The sequence below is a fragment of the Orcinus orca genome, chromosome 7 (genome assembly GCF_937001465.1).
Source record: "Orcinus orca chromosome 7, mOrcOrc1.1, whole genome shotgun sequence".
Taxonomy (NCBI): domain Eukaryota; kingdom Metazoa; phylum Chordata; class Mammalia; order Artiodactyla; family Delphinidae; genus Orcinus; species Orcinus orca.
The window spans coordinates 42449237-42461312 of record NC_064565.1 but is presented as its reverse complement, the minus strand read 5'-3'; the positions used below and the strand labels follow the sequence as shown (position 1 = coordinate 42461312).

The 12076-nt window shown below is 35.4% G+C and overlaps 1 protein-coding gene and 1 long non-coding RNA gene across 6 annotated transcripts in view; one reads left to right on the top strand and one right to left on the bottom strand.

Annotated features, from left to right (window-relative positions):
* Nucleotides 1–10420, top strand: part of STAM2 (signal transducing adaptor molecule 2) — a 48711-nt gene extending 38291 nt beyond the window's left edge. For 3 of the 5 annotated variants that reach the window (XM_004276806.4, XM_033400054.2, XM_033400053.2), the window contains exons 9-14: nucleotides 638–720; nucleotides 855–942; nucleotides 1921–1975; nucleotides 5780–5933; nucleotides 8521–8690; nucleotides 10175–10420. In XM_004276806.4, the coding sequence (XP_004276854.2) occupies nucleotides 638–720; nucleotides 855–942; nucleotides 1921–1975; nucleotides 5780–5933; nucleotides 8521–8690; nucleotides 10175–10406 (782 nt within the window). In that variant the 3' untranslated portion in view covers nucleotides 10407–10420. Of the gene's footprint in view, nucleotides 1–637; nucleotides 721–854; nucleotides 943–1920; nucleotides 1976–5779; nucleotides 5934–8009; nucleotides 8276–8520; nucleotides 8691–10174 lie in introns of those variants that run through there. The other 2 variants (XM_033400052.2, XM_049712714.1) reach the window with 2 other exon arrangements.
* Nucleotides 2857–8257, bottom strand: LOC117195432 (uncharacterized). The gene is made up of 3 exons (XR_004475148.2): nucleotides 8117–8257; nucleotides 3753–3864; nucleotides 2857–3501 (listed from the first exon to the last, which is right to left on the bottom strand). It is a non-coding gene; the product is annotated as an uncharacterized LOC117195432 (long non-coding RNA).
* Nucleotides 10421–12076: the final 1656 nt, after the last annotated feature.

Below are 12076 nucleotides of genomic sequence, written 5' to 3'. Positions count from 1 at the left end.
CTTTATTAAAATATAGTACATTATAGCAGTACTCCAGTGAGCATTTAAATAGTTTTTTGTATATGTATGTGTGTAAGTTATTTTTCAGCCTTCTTTTTCCTAGGAAAAGTTTCTGTTTTGTGTTGCTTTAACCGTTATCAAAGTTAGGTTGAAATCAAGTCTATTTTTTTGTACATATAGAAAATAATTTTTTATAGCAAGGAAAGAGTGTAGAAGTTGTTCATAGATTTAACTCTGAAATTAGCTAATTAGATAATACTCTGTCTACTCTCTCATATATATATATTCACCCTAGTGATAACACTCAGTTCTCAGGAAAGTGTCTGTAATGACAGTTCCCATGAATTGCTTACTTGTTCCTCTAGAATGTAAGTTCCATCAGGGCAGGGATTCTTATCTGCTTTATTCATTGGTGTATTTCCAGTGCCTAGAACAATGCCTGGCACGTAGTAAGGGCTAAATAAATGGTTGTGGCATGAATGAGTGAACATACGTAATAATTTATATTGATTATGAAATGTGATGATTATTTAAAGGGTTTCCATTTTCTTATGGATAATCACAGGCTACTTATAAATTAATGACTAAAATACCAAAGTAAATACTAAGGAACTTAAAGTTTACTTTGTTTCCATAGCAGCTGTGGACAAATTGAATGTAATTGATGATGAAGAGGAGGAAATTAAGAAATCAGAGCCTGAGCCTGTTTATATAGATGAGGTAGGATCCTTCTTTTGTTTAATGGTTAAACTGTTGAGACTTAAAATGTATTATCCTTGAGAATGCTTGGAAAGAGTAATTTTTATTATCATTGAAATTAAAACTCTTTGTAAAGTGTCCTATTACTTTTTTAGGATAAGATGGATAGAGCCCTGCAAGTACTGCAGAGTATAGATCCAACAGATTCAAAACCAGACTCCCAAGACCTCTTGGACTTAGAAGGTGAATATTAGGGATTAATGTCATTTAATGTTTTAGCTATTTATAATGTCTTAAATTTCTTCTGCCTTGGGTTGCTTCCAGAGTTTAGAAATCTCTGGTGGGAAATAGACTGGTGTAGTAAATGAGTAAACATATTACTTAGAAGATGTTGCTGTAAAACTGCCTATCCTGTCCAGTGAAGAAGTCTTTGCTTTTCTGTAATATCACTAGTGAAATTTGCAGTCCAAAAAAGGACAGAATTAGAAATAACAGCATATTAATTGAGTCAAAATGTTCGAAATTCTTATTCCTCTTTTAATTCTCTTGTGTCGTAACTTTAAATGTCAAAATTATACATGATCTGTGTTAACTTTGTAATGCAGTTATTTGATGCATGCTGATGTGTCTTTTTAGTCTCTAAGAAATCTGAAACAAAACAAATGTCTTTATGTCTTTTTTAATCCATTGGGAGAAAAATCTCTGTGATAAATGGATAAATGTTATTAAATTTTTTTATGGAAGAAAGCCTGGTTATGAATATATAATATTATGCTATTGTATCAATGTTTACATTTGGAGATACATAAAATGTTTTATTTTGAAATGGCTTAAATAAATGAAAAATGTTCATACCTAATCTGTACTTAATTACATATTTTATACACTGTGCCTCAAATTCCTTTTACTTTAGCTAATAATAGTTTTCTAGGTATTTTTAAGATTTTTGAGGTAACTCCAAATTTCAGTCTGCAAACTTAGTACTTCCAGAGAACATGGTGGGATTTCTGTTCTGATTTTGACTTTGCCTTGGTCGCATGATATTAATGTTGATGCTGAATAGTATTAAATTTGGTCTTTTATAGTACCTTCTCTAGCATAAACTTAATTCTCTTTGTATTTTGCATGGTGTTGCATATGGTGCTCTGTTGTTCAAAATTGTTGAAATTGACTTAAACTGGTTTTTAGTTTCAAGATTTTAAAATATTTTTGTATTTACAGATACCTGCCAACGGATGGGTCCAATGATAGATGAAAAACTTGAAGAGATTGATAGGTGAGATTCTTCATGCAGGAAATAACAAATATAGTTTTCCTAAGTTTACTTGTTTTTGGCAGAACTTTAAGCTAGGGAGTTTTTGTGGAACTGTTCCAATCTTTTGAAATTGTTTCTCAGTTTCCAAAACTCTTACAAACTAATAGCAGAATGGTACTTTTGATTTTGGTGCAGTTTTTTTCATGGCAATATATTACATGCAGAATGATAGACTCCAGCTCTTACAGTGCCAGTCTTCCTTTTCCTACTTGGGCTGGAGTTGAGAGATAATGAGTTGTGAAGAATAAAGCACAAAAATGGGAATAGGGATCTTAGGCAAGCATTGTTTTGTTATATAATGAGAAGTAGTATTTGTAAAACTTTCAAATGAAATTTCCTATGTGTTTGTGACTCTAAATCCAGTGTATATACCTTCTGTTCTCATTTTTGTTCCCTGTATTTCTGTATCTCTGTTGTCCTTTTAATTTCATTATCCTATCTAGTCTTACACTTCCTTAAAAATAGTAGCACTGAAAGACAGACTGTCAGGGTTTTGAGCTTTTAACTTAATTTTGCTCCTTCTCTTATTCCTCAGAGCTTTCTGTCTGAAGTCAGAGGGGGCAGCCGTAGTGAATGGCAGACAAGGAAGAAGGCTTTAGTGCTCCACCATCCTCCCTTTCTGTTTACTGAACTTGTGTACAAAACAGCACAAGAACAGGAACTACTTTACTTCTTATCTACCTTTACCAGAGAAGAGTAGTAGCAGCAAGATTTTTTTCTAGTCACTGAAGATTATAATCTTTGTTCCCTGAGACTTTTTTTTTGTAAATTTGTTGTATTTTCTACAGAAATGAAAAATAAATCCCTGTCGCAGTAAATGAAATGATGGTAGCAGTTTCATCACATTTTATTGGTCTTATTTTGGAGAAAGCATTGAATATCTACCTATACATCTGTTACTTTGGTTTCATTGAAGGCATGTTAATGGTCAGTGAATAATCAAATGGGAAAGATTAAAAAGAAAGATAGTATTATCTTAGGTGTGGTTAGGGGTGCAATTATTATAAACCTTTCTGGAGCCTAAACATAGTCTATATCTTTTAACCCAGCAATACTAAATACATAGGGATATATGCAAAGATTTACCTCTTAGAGTGTTCTTCACAGTGTTATTTATAACAAACTTGAAAGTAACTAAAATAACTCTTTTTTTTCCCCTTAATTTTTATTTATTTATTTTTGGCTGCATTGGGCCTTTGTTGCTGTGCGCGGACTTTCTCTAGTAGCGGTGAGCGGGGGCTACTCTTTGTTGCAGTGCTCAGGCTTCTCATTGCGGTGGCTTCTCTTGTTGCAGAGCACGGGCTCTAGGCGCGCAGGCTTCAGTAGGTGTGGCTCATGGACTCTAGAGCGCAGGCTCAGTAGTTGTGGCACAGGGGCTTAGTTGCTCCGCAGCATGTGGGATCTTCCGGGACCAGGGCTCGAACCTGTATCCCCTGCATTGGAGGTGGATTCTTAACCACTGCGCCACCGGGGAAGCTCTAAAATGTCTTTCAATGTGAAATTGGTTTAAAAAGTATTCTACATCCATACATTCTACAATAAAAAGCATTACCACTGATAAATATCTATTGACATGGAAAGATGTCATGCTATATAATGAAAAAAAAAACCGAAGATATGACAGTATAATTTTATTTTTGTTGATAAAAAAGAATATCTTCAGAGAAAAAGGTCTAGAACAATTAAAAATTAGAGTGATATTTTCTGATATGAGTTAATTTTTTGAGTGAAAGCTCACCTGTTAACCAGTTCTCTCTTCAATTTCAGTTCCTGAATGGGCCAGCTGGCATTTTCCATTCCATGCCCACTAACTGCAGATGCATCTCCTGTTCTGGAAAATGCTTGCTGTTCTGCAACAAATTTTTATTGACTATTTACCTTTGTCAAACATTCAGAGATGAATAAAATATTGCTTCTTCACTTGAATGGATCATTGTCAGTTTGTTTTTCCTTAAAAGAAAAACAACTTTACTGTCAGAATTTAAAATTTTACATTTCATTTCTGTCTGTCATTGTACAGAATGAAATTTTGTAGCATTTATCACACTAGGAAATTATATTGTGTAAACAATATAAATTAACCCCAAAAAAGTGTACATAGAGTTATTGAAGAGAGATCCATAGCTTGAACTTAACTATGTTCCAGGCTGTTCTAACGTTCTTTCCTTCTACCTTCCGAAAACCGTTTTCTACCACCTTAATCAAATTACCCTCTTCATTCTTCCCTCGTGTACCCTTCTCGTTCCTTTCACTTGCCTTAATTCACACTGTCCCACTGACCTGACTTAGCCTTCCTTTTTTTGCTTGGCCTCTCCATCCTTCCTCAGGTGCCAGCTTAAGTCCCAGCTTCTCCCTAAAGCCTTTTCAGTCAAATTAATCCCCTCCTCTAAACTCTTCTGTTCCCTACCTATTTCATTTAATTTTGCATTCAAATATATGCTGTCTTACATCATTTGCTATTTTTCAGGTACTTAGCCTTGTCTTCCTAGTAAGTTGCAGTCTTTCTGAAGGAGAGGACCACACCTTCTGCCTAATTTCTCTGTCCCAGGATAGTGTTGGGCACAGTTTAGTAAAAAATTTGTTTCTTTGGTATTATGTCTCAAATCCTGGAAGGTGATCTCAAATGTGCTCAGTCATCCTGCCCTTCTATGTTCTTCTGGTATTCATCAGTATACTGGGTTATGTGGACCAATTGCCTATGGTTACTTCTTAGTCACAAATTTGTCAGCATGGACACTAATTTCTGAAGCTTCCTGTATGATTTATAACTGGTATTTCTGAAAATAGAGTTTGACCTCCTTTATACTGTCACACATGCAAGAGAGGAAACAGCACTTTTTGTTTGTTTGAGACATAACAGTCTCTGACAGAGGAAAGGTGACAAGTCCTGACAGGACTCAGTCCAGGTCATGTATTTGGGAGCCCTGTGTCTGGCTGCCTGTGTTTGCCTCTTGTCTCTCGAGTCTCTCTGTGTACATATTTAAAAAGCTACATTTAATAAACAGACTTGTGGGTGCTTTAGGCCAGATAAAGTGGCCGTTCAGGGTACTTCCCAGGGTAACAGGCAAAACTGTACCAAGTCAAAAGGATTTGCATTGGAGTTGCTTGGGCAGATTTGAAGATGCAAATTTGAAAATGTTCTTATTTGGACCTGGTTTCACTCACTTTTTTGGAAGAAACCAGCAAACAAGCAGTAGAGACTAGATCATTATATTGTTTTCATTTTCATTTTCAAGGATAATTATTCTTTTTTTTTTTTTAATCCTTTCATGAGTATGAGCAGATGAAAATGTGTGTGATTTTGTTTGTGAATGTACTTTTATCTCAGTCATATTGTATTTCATAGCAGGCTCTGGGCCTTGCCTGAGGACTTTCTTCTACTAAGATTTTTTTAATTAAGGCTTGGACTCTTCCTAAATTTAGTAATTATTATTCTTTGTAATTGAATTTCCAACAGAGACCTGTAACATAAGAAACAACATTCTCCTAGCACCAGAATTATGAATTGATTGCATTTTATGAGGTGTGGAAAGGAGTTCCCCTAATACTATGAAGTCATATCAGCCTAGACATTACATGAATTAAATAATTCCTCCTCCCATTTTCCCTTTTTGAATATACTTTCATATATATAAAGAACCTTTTAAAATATGAGTAGAAAATGTGGTAAATTTTTAAAAATAATTTATGTTGCTAAAAATTAAAAATATGCTTAAAATGCTTAAAAACTTTGAAGAGTATTAAAGTGCTTCCCTTCTATGTTAGGAAGCATTCAGAATTGTCTGAATTGAATGTAAAAGTCTTGGAAGCTCTGGAACTATATAACAAGTTGATGAATGAAGCACCAGTATATTCAGTCTATTCAAAGATCCATCATCCAGCACATTACCCACCTTCATCAGCTGGAGTTCCAATGCAGGTGAGCATTTTTGAGAACATTTTTCAAAATTTAAGAAAAGTTTTAAATTTAAAAAAAGAAAGCTTTAAAGCATAGTATTAAAATTTCTATGGTCTATGAATAACATTATAAAATTCACCTTTGTCAAAAAATGTTGGCTAAACAATTAGTGTTCACCAGGACAATTACAAAGACACTGATATTTCACAAATACATTTTAGTTCATTTATAACATAATGAAGAGACCATTAAATATATGAGGGGAGTTCTGTTCTTCATAAGCTTTTGTAAATATAAAGCATAAATCCTTTATGTAAGTGTAAATCCTTTTTGTAAGTATAAATCCTTTGATTTAGGACAGTGCCTGGCATGTCACAATTTCTACAGATGAGGTACTGATGCTGTTCCTGTTGCTCAGCAAGCAAAATTTAACATTTCTTTTAAATTTCTGTTAAGATTTCTTTGACTTACATGATTATTAAAAGGCTTCATTAAAGAACTCATTTTGTTCTCAGATCATGCTTTATATTTTCTTAGATGCACAACTTAAATTGTGCATGCATAACATATATGATGCAGGCATATAGATGCAGGTTCCATGAGCCATTCATGAACACCATCTTTTCCAGAACTTTACACCTTTTCTGTGTTTCCCAGCTGAACTGAATATTTATTTTTATCAATATCCATTATTCTGAAACCTTTTTGAAATTTCGGCCAGTTAGTGGTTGAATTCAGAATGAGTTTGGATGAACAAATTTCATATTAATTTACAAAAACTGGTATGTAAAGGAGTGTGTGAAGGAGACACCAAGGAGAAAAGATAGAATATGGATGCATAATCTAGATGACTTGACACAACATAATTGTTAAGTAAAAAAAAGAATAGTTACCATGGTAACACACATCGGACAAGATGCATTTATCAAATATGCCATGCCCTGAACTTTTGAAAATGATGAAAGAGTCATTACATATGAGGATAGAAAGAATTTCTGGGTGCAAAAGACAGCTGGAGTTTATTCAATGTTGCTTCTGTTTTCAAAGAGTTATCTGCTGCTGCTATGAACATGGAACAAAAAGAAATGTTTGCGCCATTGTGTTATGGGACTGTGTATTGTATTTACTTCTTTGTGTGTCTGTAAAGGGTTATTTATTATTCCTATGTCAGGTTTTTCTGTTTAGTTGCATACTATTTACAGTCTGTGTTTTGCTAAGCATAACTCATTTCTTTAAAAAGCTAGCTTTCAAAAAAAAAAAAAGCTAGCTTTCTGTCTAGTTTGAGTCTTCACATGATGCTATCTGTACTATTCGTGCATAACAGCATTTGAAATATTCAAAGTTCCTATTCTAATTTGAAAAAAAAAGTTCGTACTAAAAAAAGTTAGCGTAACACACCATTAATTGCATCTGTGAAGGCCACTCAGGAATCCTAACCTGCAGAAGAGGTCCGCTTCCACCATCTCAGCCTGTGGTCAGTGGGCTGTTATGTGTCTGCTAAGGAGGTAATATGATTGTACTTATTAATGTCATAGCTGATTTGGCATTTCTAGCATTCTAAATTTTCATGTCATTGGTCTTTGCTTTAAAAATAGCTTAGTTTAAAACTTATGGTTACCAAGGGGGAAGGGGTGGGGGGGGAGGGATAAACTGGAACATAGGGATTGACATATACACACTACTATATATAAAATAGATAACTAATAAGAACCTACTGTATAGCACAGGGAACTCTACCTAAAACTCTGTAATGACGTATATGGGAATAGAATCTAAAAACAGGTGGATATATGTATATGTATAACTGATTCACTTTGCTGTACAGCAGAAACTAACACAACATTGTAAAGCAACTATACTCCAATAAAAATTAATTTTTAAAATGAGCTCAGTTTAAAACTGGAGCGATTGATATTTATTAAACGTGCATCGTTTTGATACTGTATTTGGTAAGCAGATGGTAGATCCTGTATGTTACCCTGGAAATTAAGTAGGGCACATATAAATATTCACAGAGACTTAGACCTTTGCTATTTCTTAAGAGTACATCTCCTTTACCCATAGTTCTTCTTTCCTTTTGTCCTATCTGTCCTGCAGGCAGGATGAAGGAGGCATTGGCAGAGAGGGCCTGCACTCTGCCTTGATACCATTTATTCTTCAACTTGCTCTTTTAAGTTTCATTCTTAAGAAGTTGAATAAGTCACCTGAGATGGGGGTGAAGAAGGTCATCTCTCTGATGGTAACTTGAAGTGATACTGTGCTGCCCTTCAAGGGAGTGTATAGTTTTCTGTGGCTCTTCAGCAAGACATGTTACTTAGTAATAGGCAACCTGGGTGGATTCCAACGTGCTCCTTAAAAGTACACCACCTCCCTTCCTTTCAACCCCCTGCAAAATAAAAGAACAAGTAAATCATAAATTTCCATAGATTTGGCACTGTGATTTGGAAGCGCTTCGCTTTTTATACTAGGGTGGATAGATTGGTAGAATCAGATTGCTCCCCAAAGAAGTATAACATTTTATTTCATTTAAGTCTTTTAAAGTTTTAAATGAATTGCTAGGTAGTTGTTTGGGAGATCAGTAAGTCAACTTTTTCTCTTTGGTTAATAGACATATCCAGTTCAACCACATGGTGCAAACTATATGGGTCAAAGTATTCACCAAGTCACTGTTGCCCAAAGCTACAGCCTAGGACCAGATCAAATCGGTCCACTGAGATCGCTGCCTCCAAATGTGAATTCCTCAGTGACAACACAGCCTGCTCCAACTCCGTATTTAAGGTGAGTGTTTGGGAGCTGTGTTAATTTTGTAATTATATGCATTAAATTTTCACAGATTTTCAGAATGAGAATAATTAGACCCTTCTCTTTATAATAATAGTGCCCTCTTTTGCTATTGAGATGAAGTTGTAGAACTTCCCATTCAAGATCCCATGAAATTGGAATGGTGCTGTCTTAGCTTTGTTAACCATACTGAGATGGTGCCTAGACCTGGCTTATGGTCTGGGTCCCCGGGACAAAATAAAGCTAACTGTCCCTTACAGGACCCAAGCCTGTACTTGGGTCCTGTAAGGGTATACTTAGCACGGTGCTCTAATCAGCCTAGTAAAGTAGTCCCAGACATATTTTAGGAGCATGTACTCCTAAAAATCGGAAAACTTTTGTTACTTTGACTCTTAAAAAGAAGTGTGTTTGAGCTGTGGAATTTGTAGTCTAAGTTTTCATACTAACTTCTATTCTGAAAAACATGTTTAAATCTTGCCTTCTGTTAACTTTGCTTAACCACACAAAATGTTTATTCAGTACAGTCACGTGTAATGATTTGTAAGGTCTCTTCCCAATCTTAAATTCCATGTGTATAAATTTTAGACATTATCTGGAAATTAAATAAATCTGTTGGTATTGGTGTTTGATTAAGTTAAAATGTAAAAATTTTGTTATCCTGGGTGACACTAGGAATTACAGAGAGAAAAACGAGTATAGACATTACTCGTTTTTGGACGAGTATAGACATTAATCCTCCTATATTGAAGCAGTGTATTTGGTGCATTTAAAAATTATATATCTTTTATCAGATATGCTATAGTAATTACAGGAACAAATGAAAGTCCTGCGATTTGGTGTGACTTTTCAACTTAGTGGGGTTTTGGGGGTTTTGTTTTGTTTTTGTATAGTGTCAATAAGTAAACTATAGGTCAGGACTATTTTGAGGGTAGATTCAGGACCCTATGTGGATTACATGTTCTCCCTGCCTTTATTATTTTTAGGTAGGGATTCAGGTTAAGCTATCCCGGGCAGCTTTGAAAGTGCCCTACCAAAGGAAAGTATAAAGAGTGGGTGAGGAATAGTGGTCTCCTCTGTGCTGATCGAGAGAAGAGGGAAGGGAGAAAATGGGCCGAGGGTGTACTTGAGCCGGGGTTTTGTTCTCATTGCAGCTGGCCAAGGACGCCAGCATCAGAAACAATCTGCATCTCCTCAAAACATTTCTAAATGTTTTCCGTGAGAGATTTTGGAGAAAACAGAATTAGATAGGCCGTATAATCCTATATTTTATTTCTTTTTGAGTACTTTCTTCTTCCCAAATATAAAAATTACATTAACAGTATTGGATAGCTGGAGTAGTTAAATCATAATCGGAATAGTAGAGGTATATAAACTTAAAGAGACGGAAAAGACATTTTTATTTTCTCATGATGATTGATCTCTGACCGTAACTTAGATAATGTAAAGTAAATATGGTTTTCTTTTTAAAATTTTGTTTGTAGTGCTGGACAAGACACTGTTTCCAATCCTACTTACATGAATCAGAACTCTCACCTTCAATCAGCTACTGGTGCAGCTGCTTACACGCAGCAAATGGGGATGTCTGTGGATCTGTCGTCTCACCAGAGCACTACTTCCAGTTTGCCGCGGTCGGCAGGCTTTGCAGTGGCAGCTCCAGCTCATTCAGTTTCACAGCAGCAAACAGATTACCCTCAGCAGCAGCCTCTCCTTTAAAAACAAACCAAGCATTTTCTTGAAAGCCTTCCTAAGTGTACTACTTGACCCTTGTGATTGTAATCTGAAAATATTAAAAGAAGAAAAAAAATTTTTCTCAGCTCAAAAGGCCCATGAATAAAGCTCAGAAACGTATTTTACTCTTAACAGGCCATAAAAGGTTTTTTCAGTCCCAACTTGTTTGAGGTCAAATTTTTGATGAGAGGCAGCTTCAGGTTCCTTCCAGTTAGTTTTTTCTTACTTTCAAATCTCTCTACACAAATCTGGACAACTAGTAAGTAGCGTTATGACACTAAACAGCATGACATAGGAGCGTATAAAGAAACCACCATTTACCCCTAAAATATGGTAATTGGGAGAGCACTGAAACGTTTAAGTATTTTTTGTCTGCATATTTTTTTTTCAGAGTTTCCCACCCATCATTATTTTAAAAGGCAAACATGTTTTTGTGTATGCTAGCTTCCCTACATATTTCCTTTGGCTTCTTAAATTGTAGTTGTGTTTGCAGTACTGTCAGTTTTGCTCTCAGTGGTGTGTTGAGTAGTAATTAGCATATAATTGTCTACAGAAGCAAGAGCACTTTGGGAGGAACAAAAATGTTTTCTGTTATTATCAGTGAAGACCATGTAAATGCAGTTGTGTGATAAAGCATTTAGCCAGTCCCCCAGTCATGCCAACAAGTGGGCTGAGGAATGCCCCACAAAACATTTCCATTCCCTGGAAAAAAACGATTTCTTTTCCTACAAGGTTCCTTGGCATTTAGAATTGCCACTAATGACCTTTTCAAGTGATTTTGGCCATTCTCTAATGAAGGTATGGTCAGTTTTTTTGTTTGTTTTGTTTTCCTGTAGTGTGGTGTGCAGAGATGCTGCATTCCCTTTTTACAGAGTATATGTGAATTTAAGCTATGAGACATTCCTAATAATTTGATGTGATATATATACCAAGTGTGGATGATGTGTGTTTTTATTGATGTTGTTCTTTTAAAGAGATGATTTGAGTACCACTGGTATGCCAGACTGTTGAAAATTTTGGCCATTCCTTTCAAAAGTAATCCTGAGCCTGTGGAATAATAACAGGCAATGGCTTTATAGGGAAGCCATCAAGACAGTTTTCCTGAAGCCTATGTTTTAAAGTGAGTTTATAGTGCTAACAGATTCCATGTACTTCAGGAGTTCGGTAGTAAACCAATAAGGATTGTTTTCTTTCCTAAAAATTTGCACACTACTGCATCATCTGCCAACTTTTTAGATAACACAACATGCAAATACATATGCTTACAGATATATGGTATTTAGACTGGGGAAAAACAATGGACATAAGTTTTGTTTTTAAAAAGTTAACTTGTGAGAATTCTCTGGTGGTCCAGTGGTTAGGACTCGGCGCTTTCACTGCTGGGGCCCAGGTTCGATCCCTGGTTCGGGGAACTAAGATCCCGCAAGCCGCCAAAAAAAAAAAAGGTTAACTTGCATGGAAGCAAGATTTCTATATTGTTTTTTAAAGAAAGCCCTTAATCTTTCTACCAAGAATCCGTTTGAAGACAGTACTCTGGAAATTTTTGTCATTTATGTAGTTACAGAAATTCGATTATAAGTATGTTCCTTTTTCAAAGAAACTGTATATTAGAACAAAATAGTCTTATGTATACTACTTGGTCTACATGTAAAGGG